This window comes from Hemitrygon akajei, chromosome 8 (assembly GCF_048418815.1).
Source record: "Hemitrygon akajei chromosome 8, sHemAka1.3, whole genome shotgun sequence".
NCBI classification, from domain to species: domain Eukaryota; kingdom Metazoa; phylum Chordata; class Chondrichthyes; order Myliobatiformes; family Dasyatidae; genus Hemitrygon; species Hemitrygon akajei.
Genome location: NC_133131.1, coordinates 68153907 through 68173216, shown reverse-complemented (window position 1 = coordinate 68173216; position 19310 = coordinate 68153907). Strand labels below are relative to the sequence as shown.

General features: G+C 43.9%; 1 protein-coding gene across 2 annotated transcripts in view; it reads right to left on the bottom strand.

Annotated features, from left to right (window-relative positions):
- LOC140731954 (AT-rich interactive domain-containing protein 2-like) overlaps positions 1-19310 on the bottom strand; it is a 322272-nt gene that overhangs the window by 131741 nt on the left and 171221 nt on the right. For both annotated transcript variants that reach the window (XM_073053964.1, XM_073053965.1), the window contains exons 4-5: positions 7869-8002; positions 2695-2913 (exon numbers count right to left, since the gene is read on the bottom strand). In XM_073053964.1, the coding sequence (XP_072910065.1) occupies positions 2695-2913; positions 7869-8002 (353 nt within the window). The remainder of the gene's footprint in view (positions 1-2694; positions 2914-7868; positions 8003-19310) is intronic.

Below are 19310 nucleotides of genomic sequence, written 5' to 3'. Positions count from 1 at the left end.
CAAGTATAGAAAATTGGCTAACTTAACTCAAAGAGATAAATAGTGGGAATAAAGAGGGCCTTTTCTGATTAGCTGCTGGTGACTAGTGGTGATCAGCAGTGGTCAATGTTAGGACTGCTTTATTCACATTATATGCCATAGATGGAATTGATAACTTCCTTTGTGGCCAAGTTTGTGCACAATATGAAGATAGGTGGAAGGAAAGGTAGTCTGCAGAAGGACTTAGACCAGGGGTGTCAAACTCATTTTAGGTCACGGGCCGGATTGAGCAAAATGCAGCTTCATGCGGGCCGGATCAGTCGGACGCGTGCGAACACAGCTTTCGTTGCCTCCGTTTTTTCAGCCTGCTCTCATGTGTCTCAGTCTCTGCTATAACTACAAAGTGTTTCACTTTACAAATTCAGTTTCTTATGAAGAAGACTGCCGAATAAACACTAAAAACCCTGAAAACCTGGTACCTGAATAAACTCAGCATTAGCCATATCATACGCCATAGGCGCTTCGATTACTGGGGCCAGCTTTAATAGTAATTAGATATTATCTCGCGGGCCAAAGATAATTCCACCGCGGGCCGGATTTGGCCTGCGGGCCTTGAGTTTGACATATATGACTTAGACTAATTAGAAGAATGGACAAAGAAATAGCAGATGGAATATAGTGTAGGGAAGTGTATGGTCATGCACTTTGGTAAGAGGAATAAAAGGCAGGGACTATTTTCTAAATGTGGAAAAAATTCTGAAGTAAGACATTTAAAGGGATTTGGCAGTCCTTGTACAAGATTCCCTAAAGTTAACTTGCAGGTTGAGTCGGTGGTATTGTGAGCTGTTTTAGGCCCCTTATCTAAAAAAAGATGTGCTGGCATTGGAGAGGGTGCAGAGGAGGTTCAAGAGACTGAAAGGGTTAACGTATGAGAAGTGTTTCATGGCTCTGGATCTGTACTTGCTGGAGTTTAGAAGAATGAGGGGGTATCTCATTGAGACCTATTGAATATTGAAAGACCTAGAGTGAACCTGGGGTGGATGTTTCCTTGAACAGGGGAATCCGCACCTAGAGGGCACTGGCTCAGAATTGAGGGCATCCATTTAAAACAGAGATGAGAAGGAATTTCTTTAACCAGAGGGTGGTGAATCTGTTATATTCATTGCCACAGACAGCTTAGGAGGTCATGTCATTGGATATATTTAATGCAGAAGCTCTTGATTAGTAAGGATGTCAAAGGATATGGGGATACACCAGGAGAAAGGGGTTGAGAGGGATAATAAATCACCAATGATGGAATGACAGGGCAGACTCCTAAGCCTTATGGTCTCATGGCCTAATTCCTTCCACAACATCTTCTTAAAAGTAAAGATATGAAGAGTGGTATTTCTATAATATCAAAGATGCACTTTTACCCATGTTATTTGTTTGCAGTCTTATTTATACTCTTGTTAGCCATTTTTATAAGGATATTTATCCAAAATTGACTCTCAGTGCACTGCTTTCAATTTATCTTCCGAACTCTTACATTATAGTGTTGGGCTTGACACTTAAGTATTCAAGTACCACTGTTTACCTGGTCCTGCAATCCTGACACTGTCTCCACTACCACAGCTTCATTAATTTGCAATTCAACCAGAGATTTTTTCTTCAAAAAAATCACTTGAGGTTTATATTTATAAAGTGGATGTAGCTTGATGTTACAATGTATAAACACTGTGAATAAGTTCACTATTGACGATTAGCAGCAAATTTAACTACAGTTCAAATTTAAACACAACTAGTTTTCCTTTGACTTGCAAATACTAAATCTTGAGTGATGCACACTTAAAACAAAACACTAAGTGTTAAATTTCAATGTGGTTCCCTCATTTTCCATCAGTTTTGCCACTCCATTCAATGTCAACTTCTGTACATGGTTACTGTTTTTATTTCCTCTGGTGAGGTTAATCATTTACCATGGTTTAAATTACTTAACACCTGGCAGTTTCCACATCTCAAAGAATTGCTTCACCTCAGAGTGAAGCTACAATTTTATTACTCATTTCCTACTTATCAATGAGTTCCTACTGTTACAGAAATACCAAAGGTCAAGTTTAATGTCAAGAGAAATGTATACAATATACATCCTGAAATGTTTTTTCTTTGCAAAACATCCATGAAAACAGAGAAGTGGCCCCCAAAGAATGAATGACAGTTAAACGTGAGAACTCCAAGGACACCCCAGCTCCCCCCCTCATGCACATAAGCATCGGCGAGCAAGGATCCCCCCTCCTCCCACCAACAAAAATAAGCGCACATCAGTACTATCATTGAACCCAAGCATGTGCTAAGCAATAGCAAAGACATAGACCAAAGTTACCCCAAAAGCTTCGCATTTCATCCGAAATTCGACAACCCACAGGTTCTCTCTCTCCCTGACAAGGGAGAGGGAGGCATCCCCCATTTTCACAGCGAGCAGGAGACATAACAACAACCCGCTGGTTTACGATCTTAAAAGTCCATATTGTTGTTTTTTTTTAAACCATTGCTGCTCTTCATCAGAATATCCCACTTCTTTAAATTTGCTCTGATGCAAGCATGATTGCCCGGCTAGCTCAGTCGGTAGAGCATGAGACTCTTAGATGTACTCTTCCACTATACTATTACTTCATATGGCCAAAATTTAAATGCTATAATTTATTCTAATATTTATGGATTAAAAAGAGTACTTACTATCATCAAAAATCCCAGCATGTGCAAGAAGAAGTGTAACAACCTTTGGGTCTTTTTCCATTTGCAGAATCTGTTGGTTTCCATGCGACATTAATGTACAAACATTAATTGCAAAGTCCACTTCATTGGGAAGTCCCGAAAGCAAAGACAGCATCACTTTATTATAGTCACTGATCGTAGTAAATTCTGTAAATAGGCCATAACCACGACGTACACTTTCTGGAAAAAAAAGAAAAACATTTAGTTTTTTTTCCTCCCTAGATTACAAGAGCTATCAACTGTTAAAGCTGTGCTTAAAATTATACACATCATGTTAGAAGTAATGCTCGATAGCTGACCTGGTGGGATGACAATGGGAGTAATGTAGATACAAAATTGGTATTTTTGTAGAAAAGAGCGTAGCCATAAAAAACTGTTTTTCCAGGTAAAGTGAAGAATGCTGCAAAATGTCCTAGGTGAAACCACATTCACTAAAACACATTATGGAGCTTGAAAAACATTAGGATAGATAATTGCTAGGATTGGAGGGATATACCTCAGGTTACCACAGGAAACAAGGGAAGAGATTGCTGTGCTGTTGGTGATGATTTTTGTGTCCTCACTGGCCACAAGAGTAGTATCAGAAGACTGAGAGAATAGCAAATCAATCCTTTGTTCGACAAAAGTAATAGGGGTAATCCTGGAAATTATAGATCAGTGAATTTTTCATTACTGGTGGACAAACTATTGGTGAGGATTCTTAGAAACAGGATTTACGAGCATTTAGAAAAGCACAATCTGATTAGGGTAGTCAGCAGGACTTTGAGAGGGGAAGGTCATGCCTCATGAACCTGATTGACTTTTTCCAAGAAAGTTACAAAACAAATTGATGAAGGTAAAGTGGTGGCTGTTGCGTGTATGGATTTTAAGACAGACATTTGACAAGGTTCCCCATGGTAGGCTCATTCAGAAGGTCAGGAGGGATAGAATTAATGAAAACCTGGCTGCATGGATTCAGAGTTGGTTTGCCCATGGAAGGCAGAGGGTGGTAGTGAATGGAGCATATTCATCCTGGAGGTCTGTGAGCAGTAGTGCTCCGTAGGGATCTGTAGTGTTTTGGGAATCCTACTGTTTGTGATTTTAATAAAGGACTTGGATGAAGAAGTGGAAGGGTTAAGAGGTAGAGTGTGGTAAGTTTGCAGATTGACACGAAGGTTGGTAATGTTGCGGATAGTGTAGAAGGTTGTTTGCTATAAGATGACATTGAAAGGATACAGAACTGGGCTGAGAAGTGGCAGATGGAGTTCAATCCAAAAAGTGTGAAGTGGTACAGTTTGGAAGGTTGAACTCGAAGGCAGAGTTAACGGCAGGATTCTTAACAGTGGAAGAACAGAAGAATCTTGGGGTTCATGTCCATAGATCCCTCAAAGTTGCAATGCAAGATGAAGGAGAATGGCATGTTGGACTGAGTTCAAGGGCTATAAGGTAATGTTGCGGCTCCAGAAAACTTTGGTTAGACCACACTTGCAATATTGTGTTCGGTTCTGATCACCTTATTATAGGAGGATGTGGAGACTTACCAGGATGTTGCTTGGATTAGAGAGTACGTCTTATGAGGAGAGGTTGAGAAAACTCAGATTTTTTTCTTTGGATCAAAGGAGGATGAGAGGCGACTTGATAGAGGTTTGAAGGATGATAACAGCCATAGATAAAATAGAGAGCTAGGGCCTTTTCCCAGGAGGCAATAGCTAATACAGGAGGACATGTTTTTATGCTAATTGGAGTAAAGTATAAGGGAGGAGGTCAGAAGTAGGTTTTTTTTGCTTTACTACTCAGAGAGTGGTCAGTACATGGAGCAGGTAGAAGTAAATACATTAGGAACATTTAAGGAACTCTTAAATAGTCACACGGATGAAAATAATAGCAGGCTATGTGAGAGACCATTGTGTACTAAAGGGCCTGGACTTTGCTGTATTGTTCTATGTACTATGAACTGGATAAGCTTATGTAGGAGATAAATTAAACTTGTAAATGAATGACAACGTGAAAAAAGGGCAATTTATAAACTTTCAAAGAATACCAGCAAACTGATAAGGGAAATTTTTGCAGCATGTTGAGATGATAGGTTTTGTTAGAAAAATGATGATGGCAATGCAATTAAATGGCACAATTTTGAAGGGAAGGCTGAAAGATATTCTGATGTCGGCTACAACCATATTAGAGACAAGATGTATATACAAAGATCTTTGGCAGTGCGAGCACAGTTTGAAAAGCTGTAATAATCCATACAGGAATCCATGGCTTTTAGAAATAAACGTTAATAACTTTTATAAATGCTCATACACCAAAAGGAGCACTGTTGAATTCTGGATATCACTCTTCAGGTATAAAAATAAAGGCCATAGAGAGGGTGCAGAGATTTACATCAAAACTAGATGCACAATGTCAGTTAGACTATAGAAGAGGGTATTGACTTTCTCCATTAATAGAAGAACCAGTTTAAAGGTTTAGAAAAATGAGAAAATGTTTCCACTGGCTGAAATGCTATAACAAGAGGGCATGGTATAAGGTAATTACTACAAGAACTGAGAACTGCTAGGAGTATTTTTTTTTAAATAGAGAATTCCTTTGATTTGGTATGTCTAAAAAGATGGTATATAGATTCATTGCTAACATTAACAGGAGAAAACTGAGGGGCAAAAGATTGATGGGCTAGGGAATGGTTATCAAAGGCACAATCGGCTGAATGGCTACTTTATGCTGTATCAATGGGACCCGCTCTCGGGGTCTCACAACTGGCCGCTATTCAACATACCAAGGACACGGCCTGAAGACTAACATGCCTTCAGGGTTCTGGGATTCCGTGGCTCTGGAGGCGGGCAGACTTGAGGTCGGTGCCTCCGTAGGAAATCGGTGTGTCGTGGGAGATGGAAGATCGAAAGCAGCAAGCTGGCTGCGTGCCCAGAGACCCAAGTTCTTTGAGCACAGAGCTCCGAAAAAGTGACACAACAGATTTTTAAATCAGCAATTGTTTGTTATGTCTCTCCTCTCGCTGTGAAACGAGGATACTTCTTTTTCCCTTATTAGGGAGAGAGAATGTGGTATGTCGAATTACCAAGCGAACAAGTAGTCTTTGAGGACCTGCAAGTCAGTGCTTTTATTGATGCTTTGCTGCACGCATGGGTGCTGATACTGTTTTTGCTGGTTGGGGGGGGGGGGGGGGGATCTTTGATTTGCTGCTGCTTATGCATGGGTGGGGGGAGCTGGTGGGGGGCTTTGGGGTTCTAATATTTAACTGTCATTCATTCTTTGGGGCACTCCTCTGTTATTGTGGATGGTTGCAAAGAAAGAATTTCAGGATGTACAGTGGCATGCAAAAGTTTGGGCACCCCTAGTCAAAATTTCTGTTACTGTGAATAGTTAAGCGAGTAAAAGATGACCTAATTTCCAAAAGTTTCTTTAATATTTTAAGCAAGATTACTTTTTTATTTCCATCTTTTACAGTTTCAAAATAACAAAAAAGGAAAAGGGCCTGAGGCAAAAGTGTGGGCATCCTCCGTGGTCAGTACTTAGTAACACAGCTTGTAAGTGGTTTCTGTAGCCCATTGTTCCTTGCAAAAGGCTTCTATTTCTGTGAGATTCTTGGGCCATCTTGCATGTACTGCTCTTTTGAAGTCTATCCAGATTCTTGATGATGTTTAGGTCGGGGGACTGTGAGGACCATGGCAAAACCTTCAGCTTGTGCCTCTTGAGGTAGTCCATCGTGGATTTTGACGTGTGTTTAGGATCATTATCCTGTTGTAGAAGCCATCCTCTTTTCATCTTCAGCTTTTTTACAGACGGTGTGATGTTTACTTCTTGAATTTACTGGTATTTAATTGAATTCATTCTTCCCTCTACCAGTGAAATGTTCCCCGTGCCACTGGCTGCAACATAAGCCCAAAGCATGATCGATCCACCCCCATGCTCAACAGTTGGAGAGGTGTTCTTTTCATGAAATTCTGCACCCTTTTTTCTCCAAACATACCTTTGCTCATTGCGGCTAAAAAGTTCTATTTTAACTTCATCAGTCCACAGGACTTGTTTCCAAAATGCATCAGGCTTGCTTAGATGTTCCTTTGCAAACTTCTGATGCTGGATTTTGAAGTGAGGATGCAGGAAAGATTTTCTTCTGATGACTAGCAGAACAGTGCACCACCACTCCAGAATCTGTTAAATCTTCCTGAATGTCTTTTGCAGTCAAACGGGGGTTTTGATTTGCCTTTCTAGCAATCCTACAAGCAGTTCTCTCGGAAGGTTTTCTTGGTCTTTCAGACCTTAACTTGACCTCCACCATTCCTGTTAACTGCCATTTCTTAATTACATTACAAAGTGAGGAAGCGGCTACCTAAAAACACTTTGCTATCTTCTTATAGCCTTCTCCTGCTTTGTGGGCATAATTTATTTTAATTTTCAGAGTGCTAGGCAGCTGCTTAGAGGAGCCCATGGCTGCTGATTGTTGGGACAAGGTTGGAGGAGTCAGGGTATTTATAAAGCTTTGAAATTTGCATCACCTGGCCTTTCCTAACGATGATTGTGAACAAGCCATAGCCCTGACAAGCTAATTAAGGTCTGAGACCTTGGTAAAAGTTATCTGAGAGCTCAAATCTCTTGGGGTGTCCAAACTTTTGCATGGTGCTCCTTTCCTTTTATTCCCACTCTAAAATTGAGCAAAACAAAAATAATACACTAATCTTGCTTAAAATGTTGAAAAGAATGTTCCATCTTTAACTTTATGACTTTTGGAGATCAGTTCATCTTCTACTCAACTATTCACAGTAACAGGAATTTTGACCAGGGTGCCCAAACTTTTGCATGCCACTGTATATTGTATACACTTCTCTGACATTAAATGTACTTTTGAAATCTTTGAATTAAAAGCTATTTAAAATTTGTTCTGAAGTAATCTCATAGCCCAATTACTTAGCACATATGCGAACTGAAATAGACAGTACTACATAATGTACTACATAGTGCCTGTAGGCACCAGGGTCCACAAAGAGTTAGTTCACTCTTAAACTGGAGGTTTAAGAGAAACTGTACTGAAATAAATGTACCAACTGGGTACTTGTATTTCTCTGTGAAGAGTTCAAAGTCCATCTCCAATACAGGTTATTCTATTATTTTCTTCCAGACTTTGTTTCATTGGTACTTACCTGGGATAATGTGCTGATGATGATTATAAAACAAATGAACCCCAGAAACAACAGCTTGTGGTCGAGAATTAGTTGGTGTAAGTACTTCTTCATCCTCACCAAAATGATGTAACTTTTCATAACTCTCCAGGTACCTGCACAAAGCACAATGAACTGAATGTATACTTTACAGAGGTTACACTACAGTTGACAAATCAAAACAGAAGAGGTATTGGTAATAATTGAACTGTTTCACAAAAACATTTCAAAACTGGAATCTTTAATTACTAACGGCCTAATATCAAGCAGGTGGGCAACAGAAGACAAAATATAAAAAATCAAATGCATTGATATTTGCATATACTAAATTACCAGTACAGCAATTAGCCAAGTTTCCAAAAATACATACGAGGATAGTGAAGCGGGAAAAGACAGGTAAATTGCAGTCCACTGCACATAAATAAATATGAAGTAATGAATTTAGGAAAATGTGCAAAAGTAACTTTAAAAGGCATTGAATAAGAAGGAAAGTAATAATCAGTTCAGTGTTATGAAAGAGGCAAGATTTACTGACACTTTCTCCTACAGGCTGAGAAAGAGAAATGTACACATGCCCAAAATTTTTAAAGAATTTAGGAAAACAAAGTTAAAGATCATTTCCAGTAACAATGGTAAATCTCAGAAATTAAAAAATTAGGCTACTTTCCACAACCACCATTATTAAAATTAGAGGATTTACAGCATGGATTGCTTTATCATAAGTTGACATTGAACCAAAGTAATTTAAAATGAACTCTTTCAAACAGGCTGATCTCAACTGCCAACATCCAAGTAAATACTGCACTTTTAAAGTTTTAGGGGATTTAATAGATTGCACAGTAGAAGAGTTAAGACTACAGCTAAGAAAGTGAAGAAAATTGACATTAACCATGCTTGGTAACTACTTTGAATTTAAATTACTTTACACTTGACATAGGCCTTCACAAAATACAACTTTTTAATGTAAATGCAAGGCTGAGTTAACAGTGCTGTATATGCTTCTGCAATTTGAAATACTGCTGAGAACTCAGGAACGCTGGATTTTTTGCACAAGTATTTTATTGAACTTACCTTAATCACGAATATTTAAAAGCATGTGGCGACCCACTTTCTGTGCAGGCGAACCGGCTCACAAATAACCAGCGCGCGGGGGTAGACTTTGGCAATGCACCTCCGACGTCATTTCCGCCCGGAGAGGGCGGGCACTAGGGATTTAAATACCAGCACCGCGAAGATTGAATAAACTGGTCTCGAAACGTTATTTCAGCGCTGTGTGTAGCACATCGCTACATTGGTGACCCCGACGGTCCAAACGGGATTTGGACCAAAGATGACTGACTTTTCATCTGTTCACGCAGTTTCGCTCAAACTGCCGACTTTCTGGACGCTGCGACCACGCGTGTGGTTTAGCCAAGCAGAAGCCCAGTTCCAGATTCAGCAGATATCCTCTGATTCCAACCAAGCATTACTACCAAGTGGTGAGTGCCCTTGACCAGCAAACGGCCGTCCAGGTTGCGGATTTCATACAGTCGCCCCCGGAAGAAGGCAAATATGAAGCATTCAAAGCGCTGCTCATTGGGACCTTTGGCCTCTCACGGCGTGAGCGAGGTGCCCGCCTGCTTCACCTGGACGGTTTGGGAGACAGACTGCCGTCAGCATTGATGAACGAGATGCTGGCCCTGGCTGACGGACACAAGCTCTGCCTCATGTTCGAGCAAGTGTTCCTGGAGCAACTGCCCGAGGACATACATCTGCTGCTGGCCGACGCGGATTTCAGTGACCCCCGGAAGGTGGCAGCCCGGGCAGAGTGCTGTAGAAAGCCAAGAGGGAGAGCGTGGTGTCCGTCAGTCAGATTACCAGGCCACGCGCCCAACAGCAGACCAGACCAGGCCCGGCAGGGGAGCGCACACAACACAGAGGCAGGAGTGAGGAGGACAGTGAACAGTGGTGTTTCTACCACTAGCGGTGGGGCACAAAAGCCCGCCGTTGTCACCCGCCCTGCAAGGGCCAGGGCCAGGACCAGCTGCCACTAATGACTATGGCGGCTGGCCACCAGGACAGCCTCTTGTACGTCTGGGACAAGCAGTCGGGATGCCGCTTCTTGGTCGACACTGGAGCAGAGATCAGCGTTTTGCCCCCGACGGGGTACGACACCCGCAACAGGAAGTCAGGACCCACCCTGAGGGCTGCAAACGGCAGCACGATACGGACCTATGGCACCTGCACACTGCAGCTGCAGTTCGGCGCCAGCCAGTTCACGTGGGTCTTCACACTGGCCGCCGTGGCCCAACCACTCCTGGGGGCGGACTTCTTGCGAGCTCACAGCCTGCTGGTCGACTTGCAAGGGAAAAGACTGGTACATGCCAAGACTTTCCAGACGTTCTCCCTGGGTGAAGCCAAGTTGCCGGCCCCACACCTGGACTCCATCACACTGTCGGACAATGAATTCACCAGAATCCTGGCGGACTTCCCATCGATTCTGGCACCACAGTTCACGGCAGCCATGCCCAGACACGGGGTACAGCACCACATTCCGACCCAGGGACCACCCCTCCACGCCCGCGTACAAAGGCTCCCCCCGGAAAAGTTCCGCCTGGTGAAGGAGGAGTTCAAGAGGATGGAGGAATTGGGGATCGTCCGGAGATCCGACAACCCATGGGCCTCCCCCCTGCACATGGTGCCCAAAGCAGCCGGGGGTTGGAGACCATGCGGCGACTACCGCAGACTGAACGAGGCTACCACTCCAGACCGCTACCCCTTGCCGCACATACAGGACTTTGCAGCAAACCTGCACGGGGCAAGAACCTTTTCCAAAGTAGACCTCGTCCTGGGATGCCATCAAATCCCGGTGCACCCTGAAGACATCCCCAAAACAGCACTCATCACCCCGTTTGGCCTGTTCGAGTTCCTCCAAATGCCGTTCGGCCTGAAGAATGCCACACAGACGGTCCAGCGGCTAATGGATGCGGTGGGATGCGACCTGGACTTTGCATTCATCTATTTGGACGACATCCTTATAGCCAGCAGTAGTCGTCAGGAGCATCTGTCCCACCTCCGCCAGCTCTACTCCCGCCTGAGTGATTTCGGCCTCACGATCAACCCGGCCAAATGCCAGTTCGGTCTCGATACCATTGACTTCCTGGGCCACAGGATTACCAAAGACGGGGCAACACCTCTGCCCGCCAAGGTAGACACGATCCGCCACTTTGCCCGGCCCAACACGGTCAAAGGCCTGCAGGAGTTAGTTGGTATGGTGAACTTCTACCACCGTTTCCTCCCCTCAGCAGCCCATATCATGCGCCCTTTGTACACCCTGATGTCGGGTAAAGGCAAGGACATTACTTGGGACGAGGAGGCCGCGGCCACTTTCATTAAAGCCAAGGAAGCCTTGGCAGATGCCGCGATGCTGGTGCACCCCAGAAAGGACGTTCCGACCGCCCTCACGGTGGACGCATCCGACACAGCAGTCGGTGGGGTGCTGGAGCAGCTCATCGAGGGGCGCTGGCAACCCCTGGCGTTCTTCAGCAAGCACCTACGACCACCCGAACTCAAGTACAGTGCTTTCAACCGGGAGCTGTTGGCACTGTATCTGGCAATCCGGCATTTCAGGTACTTCTTAGAAGGCAGGCCGTTCACCGCGTTCACGGACCACAAACTGTCGACCTTCGCGTTCACGAAGGTGTCTGATCCCTGGTTGGCTCACCAGCAGTGACATCTGTCCTACATCTCCGAGTACACAACGGACATCCAGAATGTCTCGGGGAAGGAGAACATCGTGGCTGATGCACTCTCCAGACCAGCTGTCCAGGCCCTGTCCCTGAGGATGGACTATGCTGCACTGGCGGAGGCGCAGCAGGCAGACGACGAGATGCCCACTACAGGACCGCAGTCTTGGGTTTGCAGCTGCAAGACTTCCTCGTAGGCCCAGGTGATAAGACCCTCCTGTGCAACGTGGCTACCGGCCAACCTCGCCCCATCGTGCCGGCAGCCTGGAGGCGGCGAGTTTTCGACTCCATACACGGTTTGGCACACCCATCTATCAGGACAACTGTCCGGCTGGTCTCCAGCAAGTTCGCATGGCACGGACTTCACAAGCAGGTCAGTGAATGGGCCAGAACGTGCGCGCAGTGCCAAACAGCCAAGGTGCAGCACCACACTAAAGCCCCGCTGCAGCAGTTCGAACCCACTCACTGGAGGTTCGACCACATTCATGTAGATATCGTGGGCCCCCTACCAGTGTCCTGAGGAACACGATACCTCCTAACTATGGTAGACCGGTTCACGAGGTGGCCAGAGGCGGTCCCACTCACCGACACATCTGCCAATTCCTGCGCCCGAGCACTGATCGCAACCTGGGTAGCACGCTTCGGGGTACCAGCCCACTTTACCTCCGTCCAGTTCACCTCCAGCCTGTGGTCGGCTGTGGCCAGCCTGTTGGGAATGCAGCTGCACCACACAATTGCCTACCACCCACAGTCGAACGGACTGATGGAACGCTTCCACCGTCACTTGAAGTCGGCTCTCATGGCCCGCCTGAGAGGACCTAACTGGGTGGACGAGCTTCCCTGGGTCCTGCTTGGAATCCGTACAGCGCCCAACGAGGATCAGCACGCTTCATCGGCCGAGTTGGTGTACGGCGCACCCCTGGCCGTCCCGGGAGAGTTCATACCAGCCCCAAGGGGGCAAGAGGAAGAACCCGCAGCAGTCCTGGACAGGCTACGTGAAAGGCTCGGCAACCTGGCCCCCGTACCAACTTCACAGTACGGACGGACCCCGACCCATGTACCCAAAGACCTGCAGAACTGTAAGTTTGTGTTTGTACGAAGGGGCGGACACTGGGCGCCGCTACAGCGGCCATACGAGGGGCCGTTCAGGGTGATCAACAACAACGGGTCCACGTATGTTCTGGACATTGGGGGGAAAGAGGAGGTTTTCACGGTGGACTGACTCAAACCAGCCCATGTGGACTTGGCGCAGCCGGTCGAGGTTCAGGCACCGTGGCGCAGAGGCAGACCTCCTAAACAGAGGCTGCTCCAGACTGTGGACATTGGGGGGTGTATCACCGGTTCTGGGGGGGGAGGGGTTATGTGGCGACCCACTTTCTGCACAGGCGAACCGGCTCACAAATAGCCAGCGCGCGGGGGTAGACTTTGGCAATGCACCTCCGACGTCATTTCCGCCCGGACAGGGCAGGCGCTAGGGATTTAAATACCAGCACCGCAAAGTTTGAATAAACTAGTCTCAAAACGGCTTATTATTAACGTGTCATTATTTCAGCGCTGTGTGTAGCACATCGCTACAAGCATATAAATTTTGCTATATATTGCTATCATTTGCAGAAATGCTGATAGCTATTTACCAGAAAATATATAAAAGAAATTACAAAGTAATAAAGTAGGAACATTAATAAGCTTGGAAAAGTACTCTAAGACCAATGTAATTTCCATAGTTATTTAACTGGCCACCACCCTATTTTTTTTTAACTACAACTATCCAGATTTTGCTGCCTGTGGCCATGAATTGCTGTATCATAAAAAGTTTCAAATTGAAACACTCTTCTCATGAGCACTTCTACATGTAACCTGATAAAAGGTTAGTTTACGTAACAGCTGTAAACAGTTGGGTTGAGTTTTACTTCCTTGATTACCGTGCTGAGAAACTCCTGCAGCAAAATGGAGTGAGTTTTTCTTCATTTGCAACAACACCTCCATTTTCCTTCATATTTAATTTGACACTAGTCAGTGGAAAAACTCATCCTGCATCATCAAGATTCTTAGAGTTTCAATTCACCAGAGCTTTTTCATGAAATGCTTCTTGGTTAAATGCTATTTTGATGCAGAGCCCTTGCAGTAATATTGACCAATCCTCTGGGAATGTGGCTTTTCTTCCATGGTTGTTCTAAAGCCACAGTATGGTTTAGGGCTGAAAGATCTTGATTCACTGATGCCAATGAATAGGTGGTTGATAAGTACAAAGTACTTAAAAGCACAGACCACTAAGCCCACCAACATTGCTGATGAGGACTCTTAATTTTCTGATTCTTTTTTTTTAAACTTTCTTTTTAAGTGTTTGTCAAAATCGATTAATTTATGTTATCAATAAAATACAGTTAATAAGGCAAGTTAACTTTTGGTCTCTGTAAATGCAAATTAATCAAAATAACAATTGAAACACTCTGGTTCCAGCGGCTGCGCAAGTCTAGGAAAGACAATTTCCAGCACCGCCAAACGTGTGAGATTGAGGTGCAAGCCCCCCTGAAACCTCCTGTTTGTGTGGATGCTGCGTGATTCGTTACCCTGTTACAAATAAGTACCACAAAATAACAGACAGTACACCACATACAACTGAACGATTTAGCTTTATAGTTCTTAATTTGACTAAATGGTTAGTAAAGAAAAAGCATACAAAAAGGGCCCATTTTAACAAAACAGTCTAATGTGCACAAGTTGGAGCTCGCAGTTTCCCCTTAACCGATCCTCCTTCGATCTCCCCGAGCTTCATCGAATAATGGCCCCACTCCGGGTTGAGTCCTACAACCTCTTCTCTCCGGCATCTTCTCCCTTCATTTCCCACCAAACAAAAGACCTAAATCCCACCAATGTTAGGCACACAACAGGAGAAAACACTCTCTTCATTGGATAGCTCACATTCCAAAGCACCTGTTATCTCTAACCATAACCCAAACCCTGCTTCTACAGAAAGATCATAACGTTAGCAGTGAAACACTTCCTAGGGGTTCTTACACAACAAAGGCACCATGCTGAAGAGATATGTTTGTGTATTATCTGCAATTCATACTATTAAGTCCTTCAGCAAAACAAAAGTGCTGAAAAGTACTTATGAGAGGAAACATCCCTTGCCACTTGTTGAACACAGCTAAAGGTTGGGTTTAATTCTACTCCTCATTTAAGGATGGATTTCATCAATCATTCTGATGCTTTTAGGGTTGAAGAGAACCTACTTTGCCAGGAAACAAGTTATAGAGTCATAGAGCACTATACAATCCCATCAGCCACCAACTCCATACCCAACTAATTTTTCCTAGTCTCATCAACCAGTGCCTGGACAATGCCTTCCATAACACTTCCATTCATGTATTCAGCCAAACTTCGCTTAAATGTTGCAATCAAATGCAAATTCATTACTTCCCCTGGCAGCTCATTACACACTTGCAGCATCCTCTAAGTGAAGAAGCACCCCCTTAGGATTTCCTTAAATATATTTAAGGAAACTATTCACCCCTAGTTCTAGTCTCACCTAACCTCAGCGGAAAAAGCCTGCTTGCATTGACCATATCTATACCCCTTCTGATTTTGTGTACCTCTATCGTATCTCCACTCATTCTCCTTCACTCCAGGGAATATTAAGTCCAAACCTATATAAAGTCCTTACACATCCGGAGAAGAAGGATGCTTATGTGAGAATGCTGTTCTTGGACTACGGTTCAGCATTCAACACCATAATTCCATCCAGACTCGACAAGAAGCTCAGAGACCTCGGCCTTGACCCTGCCTTGTGCAGCTGGATCTTGGACTTCTAATCAGATCACCAGCAGGTGTAAAGAGTGGGCTCCCTCACCTCTGACTCTCAACACAGGAGCCCCTCAGGGCTGTGTACCAAGTCCCCTCCTTTACTCCCTGCATACCTACAACTGTGTTGCCACACACAGCTCTGATCTGCTAATTAAATTTGCCAATGACACATCAATTGGCCTCATCTCAAACAATAACAAGGTGGCCTACAGGGAAGAAGTCATCTCTCTGACGCAGTAGTGTCAAGAAAACTACCTCTCCCTCATTGACACAAAAACAAAGAAGCTGGTTGTGGATTTCAGGAGGAATGGAGATGGGTAACCCCTATTGACATCAACGTATATGGGGTTGACAGGGTAAACAGTTTTAAGGTCCTCAGCATCCACATCACCGAGGACCTCACATGGTATATATACACAACAGCTGTGTGGTGAAAAAAGCATAACAGCACCTCTTTCACCTCAGATGGTTGGGGAAGTTTGGTATGGGTCCCCAAAATCCTAAGAACATTTTACAGGGCCACAATTGAGAGCATCCTGACTGGCTGCATCACTGCCTGGTATGGGAAATGTACCTCCTTTAATCGCAGGGTTCTGTAGAGAGAAGTGTGGTCAGCTCAGTGCATCTGTAGTTGTGAATTTCTCATAATGCAGGACACTTACAAAGACAGGTGTTTAAAAAAAAAGGCCTGAAGGATCACTGGGGACCCGGGTTACTCCAACAGCAATGCATTCCAACTGCTACCATCCGAGAAATGGTACCACAGCATAGAAGCCAGGACCAAAAAGCTCCAGGACAACAGCTTCCACCAGGCCATCAGACTTATTAAATCACACTGATTTGAGTGCATTTCTATGTTACATTGACTGTTCTATTTATTATAAATTACTATGATTGCACATTGCACATTTAGGTGGAGACATAACAAACATTTTTACTCCTCATGAATGTGAAGGATGTAAGAAATAAAGTCAATTCAATTTAAACTTCTCCTGTAACTTAGGTCCTCAATCCTGACAACATCCTTGTAAATTTTTACTGCATTCTATCACTCTTATTGATAACTTTCCTGTAGATAGAAGACCAGAACTGCACACTGGCCTCACCAATGTCTTATACAATTTCAACATAACGCCCAAACTCCTGCACTCAGTACTTTGATTTCTTTACAACCCCATCTACCTAAGATATCACTTTCAAGGAATTTTGGATCTGTATTTCTAGATCCCTTTGTTCAGCTGCAGTTCTTCAGTGGCCTACTGTTCATTGCATACGTCCTACAATGGACAGCTCTTCCTCCCAAAGTGCAACACCTCACACTTGTCTACATTTTTTCAGCCCATTTATCTCCTCCAGATCCCATTGAAAGCTTTCATAGCTTTCCTTGCTGTTTACCATACCCCAATCTGGGTGTCATCTGCAAATTTGCTGATCCAGTTTACCACATTATCATCTAATAAGAACATAAGAAATAGGAGGAGGAGTAGGCCATTTGGCCCATTGAGCCCCATTGAGCCTGCTCTACCATTCAATAAGATCATGGCTGATCTGGCCATGGACTCATCTCCACCAACCTGCCTTTCCCCCATAACCCTTAATTCTCTACTATGCAAAAATCTATCCAACCTTATCTTAAATATATTTACTGACGTAGCCTCCACTGCATCATTGGGCGGAAAATTCCACAGATTCGCCATTCTCTGGGAAAAGCAGTACCTTGTCATCTCCATCCTAGATCTACTCCCTCGAATCTTGAGGCCATCTCTCCCAGTTCTAGTCTCACCTACCAGTGGAAAAAAAGCTTTCCTGCCTCTATCTTATCTACTTCTTTAATCATTTTTATATGTTTCCATAAAATTTCCTCTCATTCTTCTGAATTCCAGCGAGTACAGTCCCAGACCAGTCAATCTTTCCTCACAGTCCAACCCCCTCATCTCTGGAATCAACCTGGTTAACCTCCTCTGCACTGCCTCCAAAGCCATGTAAGGAGACAGAACTCCACACAGTAGGGGTACTCCAGGTGCAGCCTTACCAGTACCTGTACAGTTGCAGCATAACCTCCCTTCTCTTAAATTCAATCCCTCTAGCAATGAAGGCCGACATTCCATTTGCCTTCTTGATAGCCTGTTGCACCTGCAAACCAACCTTTTGTGATTCATGCACAAGCACTCCCAAGTCCCTCTGCACAGCAGCATGCTGCAACTTTTTACAATTTAAATAATAATCTAGTCTTTCACTTTTCCTTCCAAAGTGGAAGACCTCAAATTTACCAACATTGTACTCCATCTGCCAGACCCTTCCCACTCACTTAACCTGTCTATATCTCTCTGAAGACTTTCCGTATCTTCTGCACAATTTGCTTTTCCACTCAATTTAGTATCATCAGCAAACTGAGAGACACTACACTCAGTCTTCTCTTCCAGGTCATTAATGTATATCATGAACAGTTTCAGGCCCAGTACCGACCCGTGTCACACTGTGCACCACTGATTGGCAATCAGAGAAACATCCATGTATCCCAACTCTCTGCTTTCTATTAGTTAACCAATCCTCCCATCCATGCTAATACATCACCCCCAACTCTATGTATCCATATCTAATGGACAAGTCTTTTATGCGGCACCTTATCGAACGCCTTCTGGAAATCCAAGTAAATAGTGTCCATCTATTCTCCTCTATCCACTGCACTCATTATATCCTCAAAGAACTCCAGTAAATTTGTCAAACAGAACCTGTCTTTGCTGAATCCATGCTGTGTCTGCCTGATGGACCCATTTCTTTTCAGATGCCTTGGTATTTCTTCCTTAATGATAGCTTCAAGCATTTTCTCAACTACAGATATTAAACTAACTAGCCTGTAGTCACCTGCCTTTTGCCTACATCCAACATTTGCTGTCTTCCAATCCGCCAGGAGCTGCCCAGAGTCCAGAGAACTTTGGTAAATTATCACTAAAGCCTCTACTATAGCTTCTACCATTTCTTTCAGTACCCTGGGATCCATTCCATGAAGACCAAGAGACTTTTCTATCTCCAGGCCCACAGATTTGCTCAGCACTACCTCCTTAGTGATAATTATTGTACCAAGGTCCTCGCCTCCCATCGTATCCATAACATCTCTCTTTGGCATGTTAAACATGTCCTTCACCACAAGACCAACAGAAAACAAATCATTCTATTATCATTGTGATACAAATAACAAACAACAATGGACCCAACACTGATCCCTGTGGCACATTACTAGTACACAGGCCTCCCGTAGGAGAAAAAACCATCTCATTCTATCTGTCTAGCTTTTCTTGCTACGTCAATGTTGAATCTAATTTACTACTTTATCCTGATTGCCAAACATTGTATCAGCTCCTAGTCGGGACTTCAAAGGCCTTGCTACAGTCCACGTAGACAACATCAACTGCCAACTTTCATGGTACCTTCTTGAATAGCTCTATAAGATTGGTTAGACATAACCTACCATGCAAAAAGCCACGTTGATTGTTGCTAATCAGGCCCTGTCTATCAAAATACTTACATATCCTGGATAGAATACCTTCTAATAATTTAGCCACTACTGATCTAACTTTCAGTATTTCCAAGTACCAGATTTCTCCCACTATCCGAAGGTAGAGCATTCCTATGAAACGGTTTGTAAGCCAGAATGTTGTAAAGTGAAGAAGCAATTACCATGTATTAATATGGGAAAAATTTGTGAGCATTCTCAGATCCAAAAAATAACCTACAAAATCATGCCAAATAACACATAAAACCTAAAATTACAGTAACATACAATAAAAGCAGGAATGGTATGATAAATACACAGCCTATGTAAAATAAAAATACTTTTCGCCAATCATTGCAGTACTGTCCATCATAGCAAAAATCTCACGCAAGCGCTCTC